Genomic DNA, 23,110 nt, shown 5'->3' on the forward strand with positions numbered 1-23,110 from the left:
ATACACCTCTGCCTATTTCTACAAAGCCTCACATTAGCTGCTAACTGGCTAACTGACACATACAGTTTATACAGTCGCTAATAAACAATTATAGAACCTAACAGTGCTACCAAAGTACAAAATCTAACTTTAGTTTGACAATCGCTACACAGCGTTTTTCTGCTTCCATCGTGTACACAGAGATTGTCATTATCTCACTTTGTCACGTGAGACTTCCTTGTGACTCTCCCTGGGCAATACACTGCTCACGTAGTGACACTGACACCTATTGGATTTACTGGGGCTACTGCCTAACACTGACACTGACAATGAATAACATTGTAGCCTAAATTTCACACTATAATGAACACTTTCTTCCCATAAACACATATAAACACATAGGGAACATATAGAAAACTCTCTCAACCTACATTACATCCAAGGAATTATGCTGTTTAATAACCCACATATGATTTATTGTACCACATATACGTTTATAACACTGAGAGTTATATAAGAAACTGAAACTGTTACAGTCTGTAAATGTTAATCTGATCTTTCCTCACAGTAAGTCAACACAGACTGTAGTTGCTGGTTTCTGACACTAGAGGGCAGAACATCAACATCAACACACAGTATTTGCATTTCCTGAAGAAAATGTTTGCTATTGCTACATGTGCTGTTGCCACTGTTACAGCTGTTCAACGGCCCAGTTTATGAAAGAGTCCCAGCACAAAGTGTTTGTGATTCACGTCTAAAGATAAAACCCAAAACTGGTGGTAATTGAATACTGTGTTCAAGAGATATGGTGAGGTTTTATTAATGGCCAAGAGGTGGAGCTATTGTAGGTAGAATTTTATGAATGTTACACACACATGCAATGTGAGTTTATGTACAACATGCAATAAGTAAAACACAAAGCTTCAAGTCTGGTGAAGATTGGATGAAATATGTGCCAAAAAAGGTGTGAATGGGCGTGGCCTATATCAGTAAAATTAGCATCAACCAAGGAACCCACTGTATAAAAATGTTTCTTCTACTCCTAACAATTCACAGGTTATAAGCCAAAATGTAAAAAATTAATAACAACCACATGGTGGTGTAGAGCTGCATCTACAGCACACACCTATGCCCTGTATCTGAAGCACTGACCTCTGCTATGTATGTACAGCATTGATCTCTTCCCTGTATCTACAGCATTTACCAAAATATGTATTAGGACGAATAATAAAAGTCTCAGAGTTGTTTTAACTACATTTCAAAGAGTCTGCTGCCTCCTGCATTTAGCCACTGCTGGTGCTATAGGAGAGCAAACTGCCACCGCTTTCCAGTTTGGCTGCCACCTCCAGCACGCTGCTGTTGGCGTTTCCTGCCTCGACCCTGGGTAGGTTTAATATACATTTTAATTGTATGTACAGTGTATTTTTTGTGTATCGTATTGTGCTCTCCTGTCCAGTTGGACTCCAGAAACCCTGATCACAATAATGAAATGAAGATTGTTTTCCAATTTTGTTACAATTTCCCCACACGGTTTCTGGTAGCCTATTGGGCGGCTTAGGCACAAATATACATTTATCACAATAATAATATCAAGGTTACTATTAGGTCATACAGGATTAAACATTATTTAAAATAGGAAAACACAATACAGGAAGGAGTGAATTTGTGATCAAGAAGAAACTTTACAACATGTTCTGGTTTACTGTCCAAAATGTGTTGCTGAGGGAAGGGAACTGATACTGAAGCTGAAAGAAATAAAGCTGAGCTTTGACTTATGAGATCTTTTACAAAGAAGTTCTGGGGAGAAGTGTTTTATCTCTATTCGCTTCAATATCTCAACTTAATAGAAATAATATAACTTTATTTGTCCTCATCTTCTGTTATTTATTAGTAGTGTTAGTGAATGTATAGTCAGATTCCCGATACACACTCCATAACAGTTGGTGGCGCTAATGCTCCATAACGTTGTTTGCCAGCCGCCATTAAACACCACGAAGAAGAAGCACCGGAAATGATTGTCCTGGTTCAGAGTGGAACAAGATGGCGTCCAGTAACAACGTGTCCCGTTGTCGTGCTGAGAAAGTGTGTGTGACATCCACAGTAATGAGCCATCCGAGCCTCCGTATGTCCGGATAAAGCTGTCTGAATGGACTTTGTGCTGTTCACCGTTTTTCGGAATGTTTTCCCGCTGACTCATCTCCCGGTAGCCTACAAAGCTACAGAAGTTAGCTTAGCATGCTAGCTGTAAACAGAGCGGAGCTTAGCAACACAGCGCTAGTCAGAGTGACTGTTTGATGGAGAGCAAACAGTGTTTTTGACGGAGTTTGTGTGATTGTGTGAAAATGTGTAAAGTCCAAATGCTGAGAGCGTTGGTGAAGCAGCGACTAACTGCGGCTGCTGAAGAGATATTTGGGCTGTTTGAAAGAACGATAGCAGAGTACGAGGAGGAACTTTGTCGTTCAAAAGAGGAGAACGAGCGACAACGGAAACTACTGGACGCTGTTTTCAACCCTCAACTTCGGTTACACAGAGCAGGTTGGTTCACTGTACTGCTTCTTCTCTCACTGTTCACACTCTGAGCTGGAAGTAGTATTCACAGCCTTTACTGCAGTAACAGGATGATCAGCACAATGGACTCAAAGGAAAAGTAGTGATAGTGCAGGAACAGGTTGGACTATTATATCTGATGGATCAATATTACTGCTGCATTCATGTGGATGTAGATGTTGAACTACTTTATTTAATCTACAGCAACGTGTCAGATTCTATAAGATCATCATATGTTTGTCCTGTGAGAACCACCGAGCTCTAAAAGTCAGAAATAAACAACAAATACATTTCATCATCAAACTGAGCATTTGACTGTAAGCTACAATCAAATTTCATATTATCATTCTTCACATAGATGAAGTGTGAACTGCTCCTGATGCTGTGCGTCACTGTGTGAGTGTGGAGGCAGTACGGCTGTCAGAGTTGGACAAAAGTGATTGATTATGCTTTCCAATAAACCCACATACAATTGATCTATTCGACTATCTATTGCACATATGGACGTTATATAATAATGTGCATTATGTCCAGATAAGGCAAGTCAGTATGAGAGACGTAATGTCTTATAGGTAGGGTTATTTTAACTTTAACATGTCTTTTAAAATATCTTCATAGCATGAAACGATAATGCACATTCACGCTCCAAGCTGTGTGCTATTATTAATAATAGTTATTATTAATAATAGCTATTTTATCTTTTGATTCACTTGAAACAAAATAATAATCTGGAACCTGCGTGCACAAAGCTTCAGTCTCTAGCCTATTTAATTGTTCAATATTTATTTATTCAGTCAGTACAGTCCAATACAGTAGCCTAGACCTTTAGAATATTCTTGTTTCAATGTCACTAAAAATAAAATTTACCCTGAGGGGAGGTTAAAGTAGTAATAGAAATTGAAAAATACTGTACCACATTCACTGCTCCTGTTCCCTGCAGATCATATCACATGTACTGTTCAACCAGAGATATTTAAATATGTTGGACAGGGCTCCAGAGTGCGACCAAAATTTTTCTAGGTCGCACTGGTGCACCTGACGCTGCCCGGGTGAAAACATAAATTTATTTCGCAAGTGCATCATCTCTCTGTGTTGTCCTGTGACCGAACTCACACACTCATGGTAGGATCATATCGTGTTCTAAACCAATAAGAGACAGAGCTCGGGCGGGTCTTTGCCTCTGATTGGCTGTGGTCCTGTTCACCATGCTAAGTTGTGCGCGTTTAAAAGTTGCGCGCGACCTGAGCGCCAGAATAGCTGACTAACTGAAACGGAAAAATAAAATAAACGCAACAAAACGAGGGAAAATGAAGAGCCTACAACCAGCCCTACTACTATAATCCCATCCATCCCCACTACTGAGAGTCCATCCCAGAGAAATAAATGGAAACATCACCCAAAGATTCTTCATTGGTTCGCGCCATACGGTCACCTTTTTATCGCCCTCCATAACTTTCATGTAATGTGAATGATTTTTAAACAAGAATAAGGTGTAAATAAATGCTTCTCTTTATTTGAAGCACAATTATATATAAAAGAAAAATAAAGTGTTTAAAGTGCTTCACTGAGCTGAAATTGAACATTTCAAACTCAAACATTTCAAGTAAAATAAAACATTTCAAAATAAAAAGTGCAACTTTTTAAAGAGCTTACTACTACCTGCCGCTGAAATGCAGCTGGGAGAGGGGCCACTTTCTCTACACGCTTGTCACGGCATATCGTGTGTTTTTTAGACATGTTGTGTTTTTTTAAAGTTTCGTTGCGAAACGTTGTTGACCCGCTCAAGAATGCCGGCCATATTCTGACCGCACTCCTGACAGTTCATGCAGTGCATTGCGTTACGTCCTTTGTTGAACCTCAGCCAGGGAAATTGTTTCAGCCAGTCCTGTCTGAAGGAATACATTTTGGCCTTTTTAATTTGGGTCTTGGAGCCGGGCTCTATCCCAGACTCGGTTCTCTCCTCCTCTGGTTCCGAGTCTGATGCTGTCGCCGAAGGACCGGGTCTTGGTATCTCACCAGGGACCGAGGGCTCCGTGTCTTGACGGGATTCAATTCAATTCAATTCAATTTTATTTGTATAGCGCCAATTCATAACAGAAGTTATCTCAGGACACTTTTCAAATAGAGCAGGTCTAGACCGAACTCTTTAACATTAATTACAGAGACCCAACAGTACCACCATGAGCAAGCACTTGGCGACAAGGGCAAGGAAAAACTGCCTGTTAAAAGGCAGAAACCTAGGACAGATCCTCCGGCTCTAGGTGGGTGGTCGTCTGTCTCGACCAGTTGGGGTGAGAGAGAGAGAGAGAGAGAGAGAGAGAGAGAGACAGACAGACAGACAGACAGACAGGTGCACAGCCACAACAGTATTGGCAATGGCAATCTAGCAGGACCATGGCAGGAGGCTCCACCAGGATCGATAAGAACCTGCGAGACGAGAAAGCACAAGAACTCCGGGGAAGAAGTGAAGTTAGTAACATGCATTAATGGAACATGAATGAGTGCAGAAAGAGAGAGGAAGGGAGGAGCTCAGTGCACCATGGGAAATCCCCCGATAGTCTAGGCCTATAGCAGCATAACTAAGGGATGGTTCAGGACTCACCTGATCCAGCCCTAACTATAAGCTTTATCAAAGAGGACTGTCTTAAGCCTACTCTTGAATGTGGTGAGGGTGTCTGCCTCCCGAACCACAAATGGAAGCTGGAGAGGAGCTTGGTAACTGAAGGCTCTGGCTCCTGTTCTACTTTTAGAAACTATAGGAACCACAAGTAGCCCAGCATTCAGAGAACGTAGTGTTCTAGAGGGGTAATAGGGTACTATGAGCTCTTTAAGATATGAAGGGGCCTGACCATGAAGAGCTTTATAGGTGAGGAGGAGGATTTTAAATTCTATTCTACATTTTACAGGGAGCCAATGCAGAGAAGTTAGTACAGGAGAGATGTGATCTGTTTTTCTAGTTCCTGTCAGTACTCGTGCTGCAGCGTTCTGAATTAATTGGAGCGTTTTAATGGACTTATTGGGGCAACCTGATAATAAAGAGTTGCAGTAATCCAGCCTTGAAGTAACAAATGCACTTTCCAGGAAGTCTTCTGCTGATAATCCTCGTGAGACCTTGTCAACAGATTTCAACTTGGTTCCAATGTGTTTCCACTGAGTGACATCTTCAGCCTGATGATGGTCCAACAGTTATCCAGTCTGGATTTAACAGAAATTGGTGGTTTTCCATAATGTCTATCTCTGTGTTTACTGTGTCCTGCAGACGTCCAGCAGCTGTTGGTGATTAAAGAAGAGGTTCCCCCTGAGCAGCAGCAGGAGTGCAGACCCAGTTTGGACCAGGAGGACCCAGAGCCCCCACAAATTAAAGAGGAACAGGAGGAAGTCAGGACAAGTCAGGAAGAAGTCAGGACCAGTAAGGAGGGAGACCAGCTTCAAGGGTTCACATTCACTCCTGTCCCTGTGAAGAATGAAGATGATGATGATAAAGAGAAACCTCAGTCCTCACAGCTTCATCAAATACAAACTGAACAGATGGAAACAGATGATAGAGAGGACTGTGGAGGACCAGAACCAGCCAGAAACTCAGATCCAGATGAACATTCACAACCTGATGTGGATGGTAAGACTGAAGACTCTTCTGAATCTGAGACTGATGATAGAGACAATGATTTTAAAGAGACCAGGGAACCTCAGTCAGGTGATGTTACCAATATAAAGCCTTTGAGCTGTTCACATTTTAGCTGTACAGTGTGCGGCAAAATATTCAGTATATTCAAGGTACGCATTTGCAGAAGCACATGAAAACTCACACACATAGCATAACAGTGAAAGTTAATGGAGTGATTCCTAATAATGTTGCCTAAGGGAAGCATATATAAAGTAAATAGTATTGGTCCAAGTACAGAACCTTGTGGAACTCCATGACTAACTGTAGTATTTATTGAAGATTCATCGTTAACATGTACAAACTGCAAACGATCTGATAAGTATGACTTAAACCGGCTTAGTGCGGTTCCTTTAATGCAAATTTGATGCTCAAGTCTCTGTAAAAGAATATTAGGGTCAATGGTGCCAAATGCAGCACTAAGATCTAATGATTCAAGTACAGAGACAAGTCCATTGTCTGAAGCAATCAAAAGGTCATTATTAACTTTAACCAGAGCTGTCTCTGTGCTGTGATGAACTCTAAATCCTGACTGAAAATCCTCAAACTATTGTTATGTAGAAAGTCACACAACTCTTTGGCGACTACTTTCTCCAGAATCTTAGAGAGGAAGGGGAGGTTAGAGACCCCTGGGTCAAGAGTGGGCTTTTTAAGAAGGGGTTTAATTACAGCTACTTTAAAGGACTGTGGTACATATCCTGATAATAAAGAAAGTTTAATCATATCCAGTAAAGAAGTGCCAATTAAGGGTACGACTTCTTTAAGCAGCCTAGTTGGGATTGGGTCTAACAGACAGGTTGATGGCTTCGATGTAGAAATTATTGAAGTTAACTGATGAAGATCGATAGCAGAAAAACAGTCTAAATATATATCTGAGTTTACATTAGTTAAATCAAGACCATACAAGTTATTATATTTGCCCAAACAATCATTTTTGCAAGGCAAAGTTTCTTTTATGTTACATACCAGTTTTATGATGCTCCTGATGTGCAGATCAGGACAGTCTACTGTAACAACAGTTGCCATTTCAGGGTCCCCATTGAACAGTACATGAATTACAGCAGGACTTAAACCTGTGACATGGGGACCGTCATGAAGAAAGGTGTGGGTCAACATCCTTCCTGCAGCCTGGAAGAGGTTGCTTTCAATAAGTGCCTCTGATGCTGCTGGAACAAGATGGTCAGGTTCACCCTTAAATAGTAGTGTTCGGCCCATTCCTCCTGTACAGTACCAAGAGAGCAGGGGATAAAGTCACAACAATTAACCTCTTAAATACATTTTAAAAATTACATCATATTAACCTTCAAAATAGTAAGAGACTTACCAAGATCTTGACTGAATCCAAACTGGAGTTTGGATATGATTGTTGTCATAAAGTACTTCATCACTCCCTCTCCGATAGCAACATCACCTGAAATAAAATACTGATAATAACACAGTGGAAAAACAGTGGCTGACTAATACAGGTAACTGGAATAGGTAACATTTAACAAGCAAGGGTAAATAGTCAATTCATACTTTGCACATGACGTCACAACTACTAGCTGGCGGGCAAGAACATCGTTCTCCAGCAACGAAACCCAGTAAACTAATCAAGGATCTTGCCAGGACGTCGCCAGTTTTACTATACAAAAGTAAATATATATCATATGTACGTGATTTGATATATGATGAGAAGAAGAATACATGTTACAGTACACACGTTACTGTTGTACTGCGTCTACTTACTTACAGTTACTTTGCATACATACTATGGTACAGTTATTACTACTACATTAACGTTACAACCTAACAGATTGCTAACAGGATTAAAGGCCTTTCGCTGCCCCAGCTGCTCTTGTCTGTTGTCTGATGCTATGTGGAGTGGATGAGCAGGTAGGCTACAATGTTTGACATCCTGTTAGCCATATATGATACAGCCTAGTTGGCATAAGGGTCTTTTTAAACTAACGCTACTTATCAAGCTGTCATTGGCCGGCAGGCAGGGTGTACATATTCAGATGAAGACTTCATCACACGACGGAACAGATGTCACTTTGTGTATAGCTACAGACATGCAAACATTAGCAAATGTTAGCGGGTAACGTTAGCTAGCTAACTAGTAACACTCACGTTTGCTTATTCCTGTTTTTCACCTCCCATACAACAGCGTTGTTAACCCATCCACTCTTGAAGAAAAGATAGCTATCCGTACTTTTGTAGGCTTTCATTTTTTGTGCGGTGTAAGGTGATGGATATATGTTAATATATAAGTTTCTTGCCCGCCAGGTAACCATGGTAATCACGTGACTGCAAAGTATGAATATTCTATTGGCTGTAATTCTAGAATAGCATCCTTAATATTGATTCTTCCAGATAACAGGAGAATATTGTGCACAATATACACACACATGTAACACATATTTTCATAAGTGGTCATCAATTATATGATTTTTTGGATTCCATTCTCCCATTTAACAATTCCATAAAAGATACTTCAGTGGTATAAACTGTACTGATACATTTATATTACAAACTTTATATTACTTACCAACAAGAGTACACTGAAGTGGACTTGCCCATTTTTGCTGCTGTTTACAGAATAAGAGAAGTTCCCGTTCCCTGTCCTCTTCAGAGTCCCTTACATCCATCTTCATTCTAAGTGGTTTCCCAGATGCATGTTCCCTTAGCAGATTCTCTTTGAAAACTTTGGCAGCTTGAGTCGGTTCTTTAATAAGCTCCATTCTAAACAAACAACAACAATAAAGTTATCTATTCCAGAGAGACATGTTGTGAGTTGGCATGTTACCTGCAGATACAGATATCCTCTCACTCTACAGAAAAGGAGGAAAATTCTGTCCATGTCACTGACAAAACGTGAGACCCAACATCTTCAGAATCTGTCACAAAGCTGAGTTGAAATAAAAACAGCAAAACAGCAATCTGAACAAAAACTAAATATTACAAAAATAGAAAATATCACCCAGGTGCAAGTTATTAATTGTCTGTAACTGTATTATCTTATTTAATTATATCCTGAAGGTGTTATCTTTCTATTGACTTTTCAGTTTCAGTTACACACAATCTTATAGCAACCCTATTGTGATGACACAAACCACTGTCTGTTTCTTTGCGATCCAACTCCTCGTTGACAATCAGTGCTGGTACTACTGCAGAGCTGTCTCACTATCATTTTCTTCACTTTGGCCTCCCTTTTGTTCTCTTTCTGATTCCTGCATGGGTGTCCTTGAAGTTATCACAATTCAAATTACGGTCATACTCTCTTATTTGTGTGCACAACACTCTAAGAGAGACATATTCCCAAAGAAAATTGAATATGCTACCCTTGCATTGCTTTAGGAAGTACATACCCATTGCAGCTCAATCTGTGCAGCTTCATCTCTGAAAAGGGAACTTCCTTCTGACAAGTGATGCAGGGGATGACTGGACCAGAGGCAGGACGTGAGCTCTTCTAACAACAACAGATGGCTTTCAATTAATGATTAAAAGTCACCAGTAATCTTTGTTTTGATTATGTACTAAAGTAGGTCTCTGTAAATTTATGTACACAATCTAAGGGTACATCCTGTAGAAGTGGACGTATGTAGATTGTAGCCTGTCCAATCATCGTCAGTGGATCATCCAGATAGGCAAGGGTGTATCCAGTGCTGGGACACTGAAGCAATGCAAGATTTCGACTGCGAGTAGATCCTGCAAATTTTAGAGATTCAAAGCCCTCCCCCTTGTTGGAGCTTCGGAAACACTTCCATCAGTTGATTTGTTATAACCATGGGATCGTGGTCATTCCCTGGAGTAAAAAAAAATAAAATCATAACTCATATTGACTTACCTAAAACTAAACAAACAAGCCTGTTAATATTATTCACACTATGAAAATCAATTAAGTTTGAGTCATTATAAAAAAAATAATGCTTAGAAGAACTGCAAATAATTTCAACAAGCAACAGACAGTACAAACTTTTGGTAAATGCATAGTTTCGCACTGACCTGAAAATGTCACTTTTTGCTCTCCAAGTCCTGAAGTAAGAAGGTCCGCTTTAAGCGGTACACTTGGAATTTTATCCGCCTTGTGGTCAGCCAAACAACAGACAGTGTGTGTGTGGCTTCTTCGGCTAACTTGGACTCGTGCTGGTCGTCTCGTCATATTCCTTCTGGCTCCAATGTTATATGGTGCAAAGAGGCTTGCTACCTCCGCTGCAACAAACAAAAACGTCACAGCTCAGTGGTCACCAGTCAGCTAAAACAGCCTCAACTTCTATTTTGGGATGCTCAAGCCAGCTAACACTATTTAGCCGATTAGCAAACTTGTTTTATTTTCCCACCATTAACAATGAACGTATTACGCACGAAGCATCATGAGCCTACTGCATACAAATACATTTTCGAGTCGATCTAATTTAACCCACACCTCTGTCCCGAGTCATTGATTAGTAACACACCCAGCTAACAGGAAATTACTTAGATTACCTTGGACAGGTGTACGTGATTGAGCGGCAGGTATCTGCTGTGACTGAGCTGCCGGAGCCGCAGGAGCCGAAGGAGTTCTGCTCAGAGCTTCCTCAATCAAATTCACTGCTTCTCTCAGCAGCTCCGGGCACGTTTTAGACATTTTGTCCTGCACCTCGCACGCTGTCTCAACATTGGGGCTAGCAGGACAGAATAGACTGAATAGAAGATCTAAACCAACGTAGAGGTGAATAGCGCCACCCAGTGTATTGAAATGTGTTCACTAGCTCTGCATCGATCCATTATCTGGAATTAATTTGCCTTGGCTTGATGCGCAGAGTAACCAATCAGGCTTTAGGATCCACCTACCAACTTTGATGGGCGAGTTTGACAGATAAAAATAATTCATGAAGCACTGCAACACAGGACCATGAAATAATTAAATAAATAGTTAAATAATTATGTTTTTTACATAAAATGAATCTGTATTTTAATTAATTGACACATTTAAGTAATTATTTAATGGTGTATTTATTTAGCACTTTTTTGGGCACTTTTAGTCCATAGTACAGAAGCCTACATCTTTTTAGAATATTCTTGTTTCAGTGTCACTAAAAATAAAAATTTACCCTGAGGGGAGGTTAATTCAATTCAATTCAATTTTATTTGTATAGCGCCAATTCATAACAGAAGTTATCTCAGGACACTTTTCAAATAGAGCAGGTCTAGACCGAACTCTTTATAACATTATTTACCAAGACCCAACAGTACCACCATGAGCAAGCACTTGGCGACAAGGGCAAGGAAAAACTGCCTGTTAAAAGGCAGAAACCTAGGACAGATCCTTTAGCTGTAGGTGGGTGTTCGTCTGTCTCGACCAATTGGGGTGAGAGAGAGACAGAGAGAGAGAGAGGAACAGACAGACAGACAGACAGACAGACAGACAGGTGCACAGAAACAACAGTATTGGCAATGGCAATCTAGCAGGACCATGGCAGGAGGCTCCACCAGGATCGATAAGAACCTGCGAGATGAGAAAGCACAAGAACTCCAAGGAAGAAGTGAAGTTAGTAACCTGCATTAATGGGACATGAATGAGTGCAGAAAGAGAGAGGAAGAGAGGAGCTCAGTGCACCATGGGAAATCCCCCGATAGTCTAGGCCTATAGCAGCATAACTAAGGGATGGTTCAGGACTCACCTGATCCATCCTAACTATAGGCTTTATCAAAGAGGAACGTCTTAAGCCTACTCTTGAATGTGGAGAGGGTGTCTGCCTCCCGAACCACAACTGGAGGCTGGTTCCACAGGAGAGGAGCTTGGTAACTGAAGGCTCTGGCTCTTGTTCTACTTTTAGAGACTATAGGAACCACAAGTAGCCCAGCATTCAGAGAACGTAGTGTTCTAGAGGGGTAATAGGGTACTATGAGCTCTTTAAGATATGAAGGGGCCTGACCATGAAGAGCTTTATAGGTGAGGAGGAGGATTTTAAATTCTATTCTACATTTTACAGGGAGCCAGTGCAGAGAAGCTAGTACAGGAGAGATATGATCTGTTTTTCTAGTTCCTGTCAGTACTCGTGCTGCAGCGTTCTGAATTAATTGGAGCGTTTTAATGGACTTATTGGGGCAACCTGATAATAAAGAGTTGCAGTAATTCAGCCTTGAATTAACAAATGCATGGATTAGTTTTTCTGCATCTGTCTGTGATAGGATGTGTGAATTTTTGTAATATTACGTAAATGAAAGAAGGAGGTCCTAGAGGTCTGCTTTATGTGGGAGTTAAATGACAAATCCTGATCAAAGATAACTCCAAGATTCCTGACAGCGGTGCTAGAGGCCAAGATAATGCCATCTAGACTAACTATATCTTTAGACAGTGAGTCTCTAAGGTTTTTGGGGCCAATTTCTGAGTTTCACATCAGAAAATTGCAGCTCATTCCGGATTTTATGTCCTTAAGACATGTTTGTAATTTAGATAATTGATTAATTTCATCGGGCTTGATCGATAGATATAACTGCGTATCATCTGCATAACAGTGAAAGTTAATGCAGTGATTCCTAATAATGTTGCCTAAAGGGAGCATATATAAAGTAAATAGTATCGGTCCAAGTACAGAACCTTGTGGAACTCCATGACTAACTGTAGTATTTGTTGAAGATTCATCGTTGACATGTACAAACTGCGAACGATCTGATAAATATGACTTAAACCAGCTTAGTGCGGTTCTTTTAATGCCAATTTGATGCTCAAGTCTCTGTAAAAGAATATAATGGTTTAAATGGTGTCAAATGCAGCACTAAGATCTAATAATACAAGTACAGAGACAAGTCCATTGTCAGAAGCAATCAAAAGGTCATTATTAACTTTAACCAGAGTTTAACTTTAAACTCTGACTGAAAAGCCTCAAATAAACTATTGTTATGTGAAAAGTCACACAACTCTTTGGCAACTACTTTCTCCAGAATCTTAGAGAGGAAGGGGAGGTTAGAGATTGGTCTATAGTTGGCTAAAACCCCTGGGTCAAGAGTGGGCTTTTTAAGAAGGGGTTTAATTACAGCTACTTTAAAGGACTGTGGTACATATCCTTATTATAAAGAAAGATTAATCATATCCAGTAAAGAAGTGCCAATTAAGGGAACAACTTCTTCTTTAAGCAGCCTAGTTGGGATCGGGTCTAATAGACAGGTTGATGGCTTCGATGAAGAAATGATTGAAGTTAACTGATGAAGATCGATAGCAGAAAAACAGTCTAAATATATATCTGAGTTTACATTAGTAAAAGTCCCTGAACTTGGAGAGCCACTGATAACTGTTGATGACAGTTGGTGATTAATTTTCTCTCTAATAGTAATAATTTTATCAGAAAAGAAGCTCATAAAGTCGTTGCTACTTAAGTTTATAGGGATATGTGGCTCAATAGAGTTGTGACTCTCTGTCAGCCTGGCTACAGTGCTGAAGAGGAACCTAGAGTTTTTCTTTTTTTCTTCTATTAGTGCTGAGTAATAGGCTCCTCTGGCATTACGGAGGGCCTTTCCAGAAGTTTAAGATTATCTTGCCAAATGAAGCTATATTCTGATAATTTGGAAGAGCGCCATTTCCTTTCAGATGTCCCAGCTATTTGCTTTAATTGGCGGGTTTGGTGCTTGTACCACGGTGCTAGTCTCCTATGTTTTAATAATTTCTTTTTCATAGGAGCGATAGAGTCTAATGTTGATCGTAGTGAGCCTGCAGCACTATCAACAAGACTGTCAATTTCAGAGGGACTAAAGTTGTTATAGGACTCTGTTAAAGGTTAAAGGTTAAAGTAGTAATAGAAATGGAAAACTACTGTACAACATTCACTGGTCCTGTTCCCTGCAGATTATCGTATGTACTGTTCTACCAGAGATATTTAAATATGTTGGACTAAAAATAGTACTTTAGATTTAATTTAGGATCTTGGTTTTAAAGTAAATTATTAATTCTTAAATTCCGTTGACTGTATCTGCTAACAAGTTATTGTGACTACCCATTTAATTAAAATGTTCCAACATAGTGAAAGATGAAAAATATTGTTCTTGAGGCGTAGTGAATCAATGAAGAATCTTTGGGTGATGTTCCCATTTATTTGTCCGGAGTAGTCCACTCCTACATCGGTAAACGGAAACAAATCTTGCAGAATCCTTTCAACCGGCATGTTGACCCTTTACTGTTCTCCAACTTTCCCTTGCTGTGGCAGCAGACCGCACTGTTAAAGGTTAAATAATCTTCTGCCTTGTTCAGAAGAAACTCTGATCCTTTTAATCATTGCTACTTTCCAGGAAGTCTTCTGCTGATAATCCTCGTGAGACCTTGTCAACAGATTTCAGCTTGGTTCCAATGTGTTTCCACTGAGTGACATCTTCAGCCTGATGATGATCCCACAGTTATCCAGTCTGGATTTAACAGAAAGTGGTGGTTTTCCATAATGTCTATCTTTGTGTTTACTGTGTCCTGCAGACATCCAGCAGCTGTCGGTGATTAAAGAAGAGGTTCCCCCTGAGCAGCAGCAGGAGTGGAGACCCAGTCTGGACCAGGAGGACCCAGAGCCCCCACACATTAAAGAGGAACAGGAGGAAGTCAGGACCAGTCAGGAGGGAGAGCAGCTTCAAACATTCACTCCTGTCCCTGTGAAGAATGAAGATGATGATGATGAAGAGAAACCTCAGTCCTCACAGCTTCATCAAAGACAAACTGAACAGATGGAAACAGATGATGGAGAGGACTGTGGAGGACCAGAACCAGCCAAAATATTTAGTCAAGGTACGCATTTGCAGAAGTACATGACAACTCCCACAGGTGAGAAACCGTTTAGCTGCTCAGTGTGTCATAAAAGCTTTGGATATAAGAATAATCTGCAAAGACACATGAGAACTCACACAGGGAAGACAACATTTAGCTGCTCAGTGTGTCATAAAAGCTTTGGATATAAGAATAATCTGAAGGATCACATGACAACTCATACAGGTGAGAAACCATTTAGCTGCTCAGTGTGCTGCAAAATATTCAGTCAAGGTAAGTATTTGCAGGGCCACATGAGAATTCACACAAGTGAGAAACTGTTTAGCTGCTCAATGTGTCATAAGAGCTTCGGATATAAGAACAATCTGCAAAGACACATGAGAACTCACACAGGGGAGAAACCATTTAGCTGCTCAGTGTGTCTTAAAAGTTTTGGATATAAGAATAATCTGAAGGATCACATGACAACCCATACAAGTGAGAAACCGTTTAGCTGCTCAGTGTGCGGCAAAATATTCAGTCAAGGTAAGTATTTGCAGGGCCACATGAGAATTCACACTGGGGAGAAACCGTTTAGCTGCTTAGTGTGTGATAAAAGCTTTGGATATAAGAATAATCTGAAGGATCACATGACAACCCATACAAGTGAGAAACCGTTTAGCTGCTCAGTGTGTGGCAAAACATTCGGTCAAGGTACATATTTGCGGAAGCACATGATAATTCACACTGGTGAGAAACCGTTTAGCTGCTCAGTGTGTGAGAAAAGCTTCAATATAAAGAGTAATCTGCAGAAACACATGAAGACTCACACAGGTGAGAAACCGTTTAGCTGCTCACTGTGTGATAAAAGCTTTGGATATAAGCATTCTCTGAAGGAGCACATGATAAAACATACAGGAGAGAAACCATTTAGTTGCTCAGTGTGCCATAAAAGCTTTGGACTAAACAGTACTCTGCACAAACACATGAATACTCACACAGGTAAGAAACCATTCAGCTGCTCAGTGTGCGGAAAAATGTTCTTTCTAAAGAGTACTCTGCAGCTACACATGAGAAGTCACACTGGTGAGAAACCATTTAGTTGCTCAGTGTGCAATAAAAGCTTTGGACAAAAGAGTAATCTGAAGTATCACATGAGAAGTCACACAGGTGAGAAACCATTTAGCTGCTCAGTGTGCAGTAAAGGCTTCAGTCTAAAGAGTATTCTGCAGCGACACATGAAAACGCACACAGGGGAGAAACCATTTAGCTGCTCAGTGTGCGATAAAAGCTTCAATATAAAGTGTAATCTGCAGAAACACATGAAGACTCACACGAGAGAAACCTTTTAGCTGCTCAGTGTGCGATAAAAGCTTTGGACAAAAGAGTCATCTGCAGAAACACATGAAGACTCACACAAGAGAGAAACCTTTCCGCTGCTCAGTGTGCCAACAAAACTTCATTATAAAGAGTACTCTGAAGAGACACATGACAACTCACATTCAGCTCAGTCTGCAGTTAAAACTTCTGTATTAAAAGTACTATGCAGAGACACATGAGAACTCACAAGAGAGCAGCATGAAATGAAGAATCCTGTTCAGCTGTTACAGACTAGAAACTAGACATCAGAGATGCACCATGATCAGAACAACAGTGGCTAGGTCTGTAACTATTCTGAATCAGAGTGATGACAATGTGACAATGGAAAACAACTTTCCCCTGCCTGGCTTACGGGATCGCTGGCTAACAACTCAGCAAGAGTTTACCCATTTCTCCAGGAACCACTACACCACTGAACATAGTGGGCATAAATAGCTGTGCACAGTTTAACTGTGTTCATGACTAAGCACCGGACTGCTTAACTTTTGTAAATGTAATGTATTGATCTGGTTTTATTGTTGTGATTTTGTAATGGTTTATGTTAGGTTACTATGTTACTCATGTTCTACACTGCTATGGTGATCTTAGTTAAATGTTATGTTCCACACAGAAACAGTCTCTGTACAACTAACTCTGTTTAACTTGCCACTGTTCATATAAGATCACCTCGGCCTTTAACACAACCACACACAGCAGAGAGGACCTTTTAAAACTCTGCTTTGTCTCTGCTGAACAAGCTCAACATACAGTGCAACACACACACTCTGTTTTTATTATTTAGTTTAGTGCATTGTAGTTTGATCATATTGTGTATTTATACTTTATCTTTGTAATAAATGCTTTCAAATATACATGCTGGTTTATTAAATATTCCACAAACATGAAGGATACCAACCTCTATGTTGAGCTACAAATCCTTCAGCTGACTTAATGTGAACCTGATGAACTTAGTTATAGTTATTGAATAAATAAATTAATGTTTCTGATTAATTGTCTTGTATATTCTATGAGACTGAGTATCGTTCAGTTAATAATTTTCCTTTGGGTGGTGTCCTTAGGAATTTCTAATATAATACTGTTGAAGAAAAATCATTCAAGTCCAGTTCAGGTTTGCTGTGGTGGTGTGAGTTTGATAATGCATGCTGTCATCCTGGTGAACTTACATACACAGAGCAGGTCTGAGCCGGTGAGCTGACCCAGAGCAAATTAAATAAGGTACTTTTATAAATGGACCAATACAATAGACAGTATGTAAATGGTAGCTATTGATCAGGCAGTCAAGGTAGTGATCAGACCAAATGTGATGGAGACAAAGGGCAGCAAAGGTAGGTGTGGGGGTTTGGTGAATGGGGAAGGAATACAAGATTACACATTTAGTATATGAAGATCAAGGGACCCACACAGTATGGGTGGGGGGAATTGTTTTATATTTGTGAATGGAAAAACATATAAACTAATTGAAGTAAACTGAATCATATTATGTGTTATTAGGATTTTATAAATTAAATTTTTGTAAATAATAATTTTGGTAACCTTACAACCTCAGCAGAGAAAGTGGTGCGCACCCCCTGAAACCTCTGGCGCCCCCCTTGGGGGGGCCCGGACCCCAAGTTGAGAACCACTTTTCCACACCATCCCTTATGGTAAATACTCAAACGGATTCATTCCATAAATCCAGTAGAAACCCTTTGGTTGTAGTACAGAGCAGTGATTGATCATTATAACAAAGTGGTTGTAGTTATTAATTCTTTTGGACTCTAGTATCAGTTCTTCTGATGAATGCAGAGTCATTTTGGATGTTCCCAAGTGAATGTTGCCCATACCTTCAACACACCATTTTAAGTTGTTTGGAACCACTGAGAGGGTGAGAGGGGTAGCGCAACAATAACAGTCTGTGTAAATTAGCTCGTAATGTAATTTTCTAATTTGTGGCAGATTGGGACTAGCACAATGTTCATGGGTGAAGTTTAGCACAAGACAAGTGTCACAGGGAGTGACAGGCCAAGCCATGGCATGTCTTGTGTCTGCTTCTGGGACTCGGTTGCCTGCGTAGTTCCCCAGGGAGAGGAGTCATTCCCAGGAAAGTAGTTGACCTTGTATGGCACTGTAGGTGATGAGGAAGAGGACCAACCAGATGAATAGGGATTCTGTTGATTCCTGGTTTATGGTGCGGGAACCTTCCTACAGTGGGATCCAAGTGGGCTGACCTTAACACTGGACTGCTATGTTGGTCCTAAGCAGACCTGTTGAGGTTAGGACCAGCTGGGTTTCAGGGAGTTTTCCTTTTGGAGCTCTCTGATACAGACCCAGTGCTGTGGTTGGATGTGACACGGGGTTGTCACTAGGAAGAGACTGGACAGCTTTTATTTGTTTGTGGATAAGCTGAACAGCAGAGGTTAAAACAGAACAAATACATCTCTGACTCATCCATTGCATGGAGATTCAACTTTCCGTACATGGTATTGAGTAACTTGGTAAGAGTCATTGTTCTTTGGCGTCCATTGGGTAGAAGTTTGTGTCCAAATCCAGACCAATTTCTTTCAGCAGGCATTTTCTTAAAAATCAATGTCAGCCTTCTTGCAGGTTTGAGGCTTCAGGCTTGCACATACATTTTTTGTGAACATTTAAAACATTTTTAAATCCATACATTTTGCAACAAAGTCAATTGAATTTCAACTTCAAAGGGTCCCCGTGGGGGAGGATGCACAGGCACTGTTGTCTGTAGCTTTTCAACACTATCTGACACAACCCGCTTTTGCTCACATGTGACAAGCCATGTGACATGTGAGCAATCCACGGGTCCAGGGAGCTGGGAGCCACAATGCGGCAGACATTGTGGACCCACAAATTATTTACACATCATATTTACATCCATGGTAAATTCACTGTAAGCTTCAATCAAATTTCATATTATCATTCTTCACATAGATGAACTGTGAACTGCTCCTGATGCTGTGCGTCACTGTGTGAGTGTGGAGGCAGTACGGCTGTCAGAATTGGGCAAAAATGACTATGAATATGCTTTCCAATAAACCCACATATAATTGATTTAATCGACTATCTATTGCACATATGTATTTTTTATGATAATGTGCATTATGTCCAGATAAGGCAAGTCAATCTCTGTTTAGCCGACATTATGACCGCAAATATTTAAATATGTTGGACTTACAAATAACAAATAATAATACTTTAGATTTAATTTAGGATCTTGGCTTTAAAGTAAATTATTAACTCTTAAATTCCATTGACTGTATCTACTAAGAAGTACTATTGTGACTACCCATTCAATAAAAATTTTCCAACATAGTAAAAAATGAAAAATACAGTTTTTTATGCGTAGTGAATCAATGAAGAATCTTTGGGTGATGTTCCCATTTATTTGTCCGGAGTAGTCCACTCCTACATCGGTAAAAGGGAACAAATCTGGCAGAATCCTTTCGTCCAGCATGTTGACCCTTTACTGTTCTCCAACTTTCCCTTGCTGTGGCAGGGACCGCACCGTTAAAAGTTTCCTTCTTCAGAAGAAACTCTGATCCTTTTAATCATTGCTTACTTTTCAGGAAGTCTTCTGCTGATAATCCTCGTGAGACCTTGTCAACAGATTTCAACTTGGTTCCAATGTGTTTCCACTGAGTGACATCTTCAGCCTGATGATGATCCCACAGTTATCCAGTCTGGATTTAACAGAAAGTGGTGGTTTTCCATAATGTCTATCTTTGTGTTTATTGTGTCCTACAGACGTCCAGCAGCTGTCGGTGATTAAAGAAGAGGTTCCTCCTGAGTAGCAGCAAGCAGGAGTGGAGACCCAGTCTGGACCAGGAGGACCCAGAGCCCCCACACATTAAAGAGGAACAGGAGGAAGTCAGGACCAGTCAGGAGGGAGGGCAGCTTCAAGGGTTCACATTCACTCTTGTCCCTGTGAAGAATGAAGATGATGATGATGATGAGAAACCTCAGTCCTCACAGCTTCATCAAAGACTAACTGAACAGATGAAAACAGATGATGGAGAGGACTGTGGAGGACCAGAACCAGACACAATATTTGGTCAAGGTACGCATTTGCAAAAGCACATGAGAATTCACACAGATGAGAAACTGTTTAGCTGCTCAATGTGTCATAAAAGCTTAGGATATAAGAATAATCTGCAAAGACACATGAGAACTCACACAGGTGAGAAACCATTCAGCTGCTCAGTGTGTAGTAAAAGCTTTGGATATAAGAGTATTCTGCAGTTACACATGAGAACTCACACAGGAGAGAAACCATTCAGCTGCTCAGTGTGCAATAAAAGCTTTGGATATAAGAGTAATCTGCAGTTACACTTGAAGACTCACACAAGAGAGAAACTTTTCAGCTGCTCAGTATGCCAACAAAACTTCATTAAAAAGAGTTCTCTAGAGGACCACATGACAACTCACACATTCAGCTCAGTCTGCAGTTAAAGCTTCTGTATTAAAAGTACTATGCAGAGACACATGAGAACTCACACAAGAGAGCAGCAAGAAATGAAGAATCCTGTTCAGCTGTTACAGACTAGAAACTAGACATCAGAGATGCACCATGACATCAGAACAACAGTGTCTGGCGGCTAGGTCTGTAACTATTCTGAATCAGAGTGAGTGATGACAATGTGACAATGGAAAACAACTTTCCCCTGCCTGGCTTACGGGATTGCTGGCTAACAACTCAGCAAGAGTTTACCCATTTCTCCAGGAACCACTACACCACTGAACATAGTGGGCATAAATAGCTACGCACAGTTTAACTGTGTTCATGACTAAGCACGGGACTGCTTTACTTTTGTAAATGTAATGTATTGATCTGGTTTTATTGTTGGGATTTTGTCATGGTTTATGTTAGGTTACTGTGTTACTCATGTTCTACACTGCAATGGTGATCTTAGTTAAATGTTATGTTCCACACAGAAACAGTCTTTGTACAATTAACTCTTTAACTTGCCACTGTTCATATAAGATCACCTCGGCCTTTAACACAACCACACACAGCAGAGAGGACCTTTAAAACTCTGCTTTTTTTAAGAAGGGTTTGTGATTCGTCTGATGTCCAAAAATATACCCAAAGTCGGTGATAATTGCGTTCAAGCAAGCAAGTAGGGGTTCTATTAATGACCACATGGTGGAGATATTGTAGGTATAATTTTATGAAATGTTACACATACGTGCAATATGGTTGTATGTACAAAAATCCCAAATTTGTTTGCCTGTGAAGTACATTTTTAGTTACGGATTTTGGTGAAGATTAGATGAAATAGCATATGTTTTTAGGGCATGAATGGGTGTGGTCTATATTGGTAAAATTGGCATCATCCAAAGAACCCACTGTACAAAAATGTTTCTTCTACTCAACAGTTATTAGATAAAAAATATAGTATTGTAAATGAATAACATAAATCAAGTTAAAGTCAAACTGGAATGATCTTCTGTATAACAGATGTTAAGGCTGTAGGTTCAGTGTCCCCAACCTGGCTGCTGCCGCAGAGGAGGAGGACCTGGGGAGACGACATGCTGCAATATTCTGAATTTAGAATGCAGTTCTCGTTTTAAACACTAGCTGTCAGTGTTACACATTTAATCCACCACCTGCAAAGAGCTCAGTGACCAAAGAACAGCCTCGTGGGACTGATGATAAATGACCCCCCAGTTAGGATTCTGTTAGTCATTATAAGGAGAAACTGGTTAAAATATCAACTTTGTATCATTAAGTCATTTTGACTGGATGCAGTATTTTAAGATTATTTTGAGTTTCTCATTATAATGTCTTACAGAATCCTTTTTGTTTGGTCTTTGAGTAAAGAAGAGGTTCCCCCTGAGCAGCAGCAGGAGTGGAGCCGCAGTCTGGACCAGGAGGACCCAGAGCCCGAACACATTAAAGAGGAACAGGAGGAAGTCAGGACCAGTCAGGAGGGAGAGCAACTTCAAAGGTTCACATTCACTCCTGTCCCACAAAGCAATTCAACGGCCATTCTTCAGTCTGATTCTGAAGGAGTGGTTTGTGCCGGTTCTTCCTGTTTGGTCAGTTTATGTTTCACGTTCAGTTTAGAACTCATAAACAAAGATGTTTAACTTGGTAAAGATGCCCCACTGGATTCATACTGAAACTGTACTTCAATCACTGTGTTTTATGGTTAACTAACCTTCACCCCTTTAAGCACACAGAACGGCTTTATGGAAGAACATTTCAGCCAATGTGAGGATAAAAAAGGATTCTGTAAGTTATTATAAAGAGAAACATTCTCAATATTTTCACTGAATATCTCAAAAGAAAGACTGATCTATCTATATTATAATAAAGTCATTATTATTATTTCCATTCTGCTGATATAGCGGCGCAGTGAACGAACGGTTTAATCTGATTCTGGTACAGCCCTAATGTTTTATTATTAATATGTGGTTGGTGTATCAGAATATAATGTGAAAGGTTATTATTAATGTCACTTTATGATTCTGTGCAAATAAAAGGTTTTTGTTTGTTGTTAGTGGGGATGAAGAAGTGTGAAGAACCAGAGAGGACTCTGAGCCAGCAGCCACCGCAGTCGAGGAACGCCACAATGTCAGGATGTAACGCACATTTTATCTGAGAGAATGAGGATGTTTGTTTATCTTGTGTGTAGTGGTTACTCAATCTGTGACGTATTGATTATCTGTCACTGATTGATAATCATTATTATTATTGAATATTATTGTTTTATGTATTTACGGTCTCAGAACTGCAACAAGCTGTAAAATAAACAAATACATTTAAACCAACAAATCTCGTGTGCACAAGAGGACATGTGTTCAATATTTCAGTGAGGTTCTGGTTCTGGTTCTGGTTCAGAGTGGACTTCTGACCC

At 40.1% G+C, this 23,110-nt stretch overlaps 3 protein-coding genes across 3 annotated transcripts in view; all 3 read left to right on the plus strand.

Annotated features, from left to right (window-relative positions):
- The window catches only part of LOC127357971 (zinc finger protein 665-like), a 145,085-nt gene extending 127,981 nt beyond the window's left edge, over positions 1 to 17,104 (plus strand). Inside the window, 3 exon segments of the mRNA XM_051390662.1 lie at positions 5,786 to 6,220; positions 14,613 to 16,209; positions 16,211 to 17,104. Coding sequence (XP_051246622.1) covers positions 5,786 to 6,220; positions 14,613 to 16,209; positions 16,211 to 16,409 — 2,231 coding nt within the window. The 3' untranslated portion in view covers positions 16,410 to 17,104.
- LOC127357692 (gastrula zinc finger protein XlCGF8.2DB-like) overlaps positions 1 to 23,110 on the plus strand; it is a 61,998-nt gene that overhangs the window by 16,921 nt on the left and 21,967 nt on the right. The gene's annotated exons all lie outside the window — the stretch shown is intronic.
- LOC127358287 (uncharacterized) lies at positions 18,710 to 23,028 on the plus strand. The gene is made up of 5 exons (XM_051391272.1): positions 18,710 to 18,727; positions 20,022 to 20,307; positions 22,072 to 22,289; positions 22,434 to 22,485; positions 22,755 to 23,028. The coding sequence occupies exons 1-5, from the start codon at positions 18,710 to 18,712 to the stop codon at positions 22,853 to 22,855; spliced, it is 675 nt and encodes a 224-aa protein (XP_051247232.1). The 3' UTR covers positions 22,856 to 23,028.

The sequence above is a fragment of the Dicentrarchus labrax genome, unplaced genomic scaffold, assembly GCF_905237075.1.
Source record: "Dicentrarchus labrax unplaced genomic scaffold, dlabrax2021, whole genome shotgun sequence".
Lineage (NCBI taxonomy): Eukaryota > Metazoa > Chordata > Actinopteri > Moronidae > Dicentrarchus > Dicentrarchus labrax.